At 51.9% G+C, this 2,561-nt stretch overlaps 1 protein-coding gene across 1 annotated transcript in view; it reads left to right on the top strand.

The window, feature by feature from the left end:
* Nucleotides 1-2,086: 2,086 nt before the first annotated feature.
* The window catches only part of PRSS50 (serine protease 50), a 13,289-nt gene continuing 12,814 nt past the window's right edge, over nt 2,087-2,561 (top strand). Inside the window, 3 exon segments of the mRNA XM_027842163.1 lie at nt 2,087-2,128; nt 2,130-2,256; nt 2,358-2,402. Of these exon segments, the coding sequence (XP_027697964.1) occupies nt 2,087-2,128; nt 2,130-2,256; nt 2,358-2,402 (214 nt within the window).

The raw sequence follows: 2,561 nt of genomic DNA, 5'->3' as shown, positions 1-2,561 counted from the left end.
CAAAAAAAGTGCATTTATGAGTTCTGGCCTTGGAGTCAGGAGGACCTGAATTCAAATCCTGCCTCAGATACTTGACACTTACTAGCTGTGTGACCTTGGGCAAGTCATTTAACCTCGATTGCCTCACCAGAAAGCAAAAAAAAAAAGTGCCTTTATGAATTTTTTTGTGTATATGGGACTTCCTTGGATCTCTGCACCAAAAGATATAAATGTTTTAGTCATTTTCTCAGCAAAATTCTGAATTACCTCACCAAATGGTTGTAGTAATTTACAGGGAAGACAAACTTTCTGGGAGAGAACATTCAAGGCATGGGGAGTAGTCTGTGCTAGGGTACTGACGTTGAAGATGGAGTGTGGGAGCTTTAGAGAGCAGCAAATAAGATATTTTTAACAATTTCTAACAATTTAACAAGTGAAAATTGGGAGCTACCCAAAGATTATCAGCCTTCTCTCTCTCTCTCTCTGTCCCTCTCTCTCTCTCTGTCCATCTGTCTGTCTGACTCTCTCCCTCCCCTCTTCTTTCTCTCCCCTTCCCAGTGGTAGCCCTGTACTGTTGCCCACACACTCTCACCACCACCACCCATCCCCGCTCCCCACCTTGTTCAACTCAGGGTAAGTTTAGGTGTTATGTATCCCAGTGCAAAATTTTCTAGTTTTAGCTTTGTGACTGATACTCAGGCTGGGGAAGCACCTGAAGGGTGTTGATGGGAGGCCCTTAAACATGCAGCCACTCACACAGTAGAGGGGACTTCCATGAATCCTGAGCCTTGTCTACTCTTCCAGAGATAAAGATCTGGTCCTGACTCACAGGGAGATTTCAGTCCAATTGTAGCTACTCAAAACACACATAATAACTGAGCATGAAGCTCACCGAGTAGAGAAGGGCATGGCATCGTGGGTGAAAAATGAGGGTGAAGACATTATCCATCATTGCTATGAGACCACGCAAGGAGTAATTTGATTATGTTTAGGAAAGCTTCCTGCCAGGACTGAGGCTGCCATATGGGGAGTAAGGGGAGAGGGAAAGCCAGGAGCCCACCCCCAGGACAGGGAGGGCATTCTGGTTAGTCCACCCTCACTGCTACCCCTGTCTCACTAGCACTGTTTGCTTTCTTCTCCCCCCTGGCAATCTCTTCTGAGGTGCTGGCAGAGTAATTGGGCAGCCCCACAGAGCTGGCTGGTCCCAAGGCCAAGGGACATTTAACTCTCTTTCTTTCTTACAGCAATTTTGATTACTCAGTTATGATGGGGGACACGAATCTCTATCCTAAGAACTCCAGCACCTCCCAAGTAATCCCTGTCATGGATATCCTCCTTCATCCAAAGTACAGGCGTCAGACCTTAGTAATTGGTGACATTGCCCTCCTCCGCCTGAACTTCCCTGTGACCTTTACCAAATATGTCCAACCTATCTGTCTACCTCACTCTCTGTTTGATTGGAAGATTGGGACCCAGTGCTGGGTGACAGGATGGGGTGAAATGAGAGAAAGCTATAAAGGTGAGAAAGGTGTGCAGTGATGCCCCTAAGAATTGGGTGAGGCAGTCCTAGAATCAGAGACCTGGGTTTGAATCTTGCCTCAGATACTTATTTGCTGTATGACCTTGGGCAAGTCAATGGATTTTGGGGGGGCCTCTTCTGTAAAATGAGAGAGTTCAGCTTGATCAACTCTAAGGTCTCTTTCAACTCTTAATCTGCAATCTAATGCTCCCACGAATATTTCCCTTTCTCCCCTAGCCCCAGTCAGCCATATAAGGGGCCGTATTATTCTATTCCATCTGTGCAATTATACCATTGAGGCAGCTACTAGTGCCCCAATTGACATGGGATTTTCCAATGAAAGCCTCTATAAAGGCCAGAGGGATGGTGATAACCATGGCCCCGAAGCTCCAAATGACTGCTGTTGGTGTGGGGCACCATATTTATCAGTAGGACTGTCCTATGCCTTCTTACTTTTCCGTTTCTTGGACTTCCCCTATCTCCAGCACCCCGGGGGCCTCTGTACAGAGAGGACTGTGAGGCCTCCAGCACCGCGGGGGCGTTTCCGAATGCCCCCACTAGGGGGCTCTGCAGGGAGGGCGTTGGCGCATGCCCCCACTAGGGGGCTCTGCAGAAAGGCGTTCCGAGGCCAGCAGCTCTGGAGGCCTCCATGGAGAGAGTGCCCCGCGCCTCACAGCCCTGTCACAGCAGAGCTGGGAGGATGCTGGGCCCCCGGGGCGCCCTGCTCCTCCTCCTCCTGACGCTGCTGCTGCCCGTGGGTGAGCTTCCGGATGGTGGGGGGGTGGGGGAGTGTCCTGGGGTGGGGGAGGGGCCTTCCCCTTGTACCCCTAACGGGCCCCGCCCCCTCCTCTCCCCACAGGCTGCACCGCTGAGGAGCTGCAGATGACCCAGGAGGATGAAAAAGGTGCGATGAGGGGCAAGGCCCACCCTCCCCAGCCTTCACTGCCCTGGGGACACCACCCCCACCCCCCAGTCTTCACTGCCCCGGGGCCCCCCACTCCCCCCTTCACTGCCACGCCCCCCCCTTCCCGACCTCACTGCCCTGGGGGGCCCCCACCCCCCA

Source organism: Vombatus ursinus, unplaced genomic scaffold (genome assembly GCF_900497805.2).
Source record: "Vombatus ursinus unplaced genomic scaffold, bare-nosed wombat genome assembly UNPS02014867.1, whole genome shotgun sequence".
Classification (NCBI taxonomy): domain Eukaryota; kingdom Metazoa; phylum Chordata; class Mammalia; order Diprotodontia; family Vombatidae; genus Vombatus; species Vombatus ursinus.
This window is presented reverse-complemented; position numbering and strand designations above follow the sequence as displayed.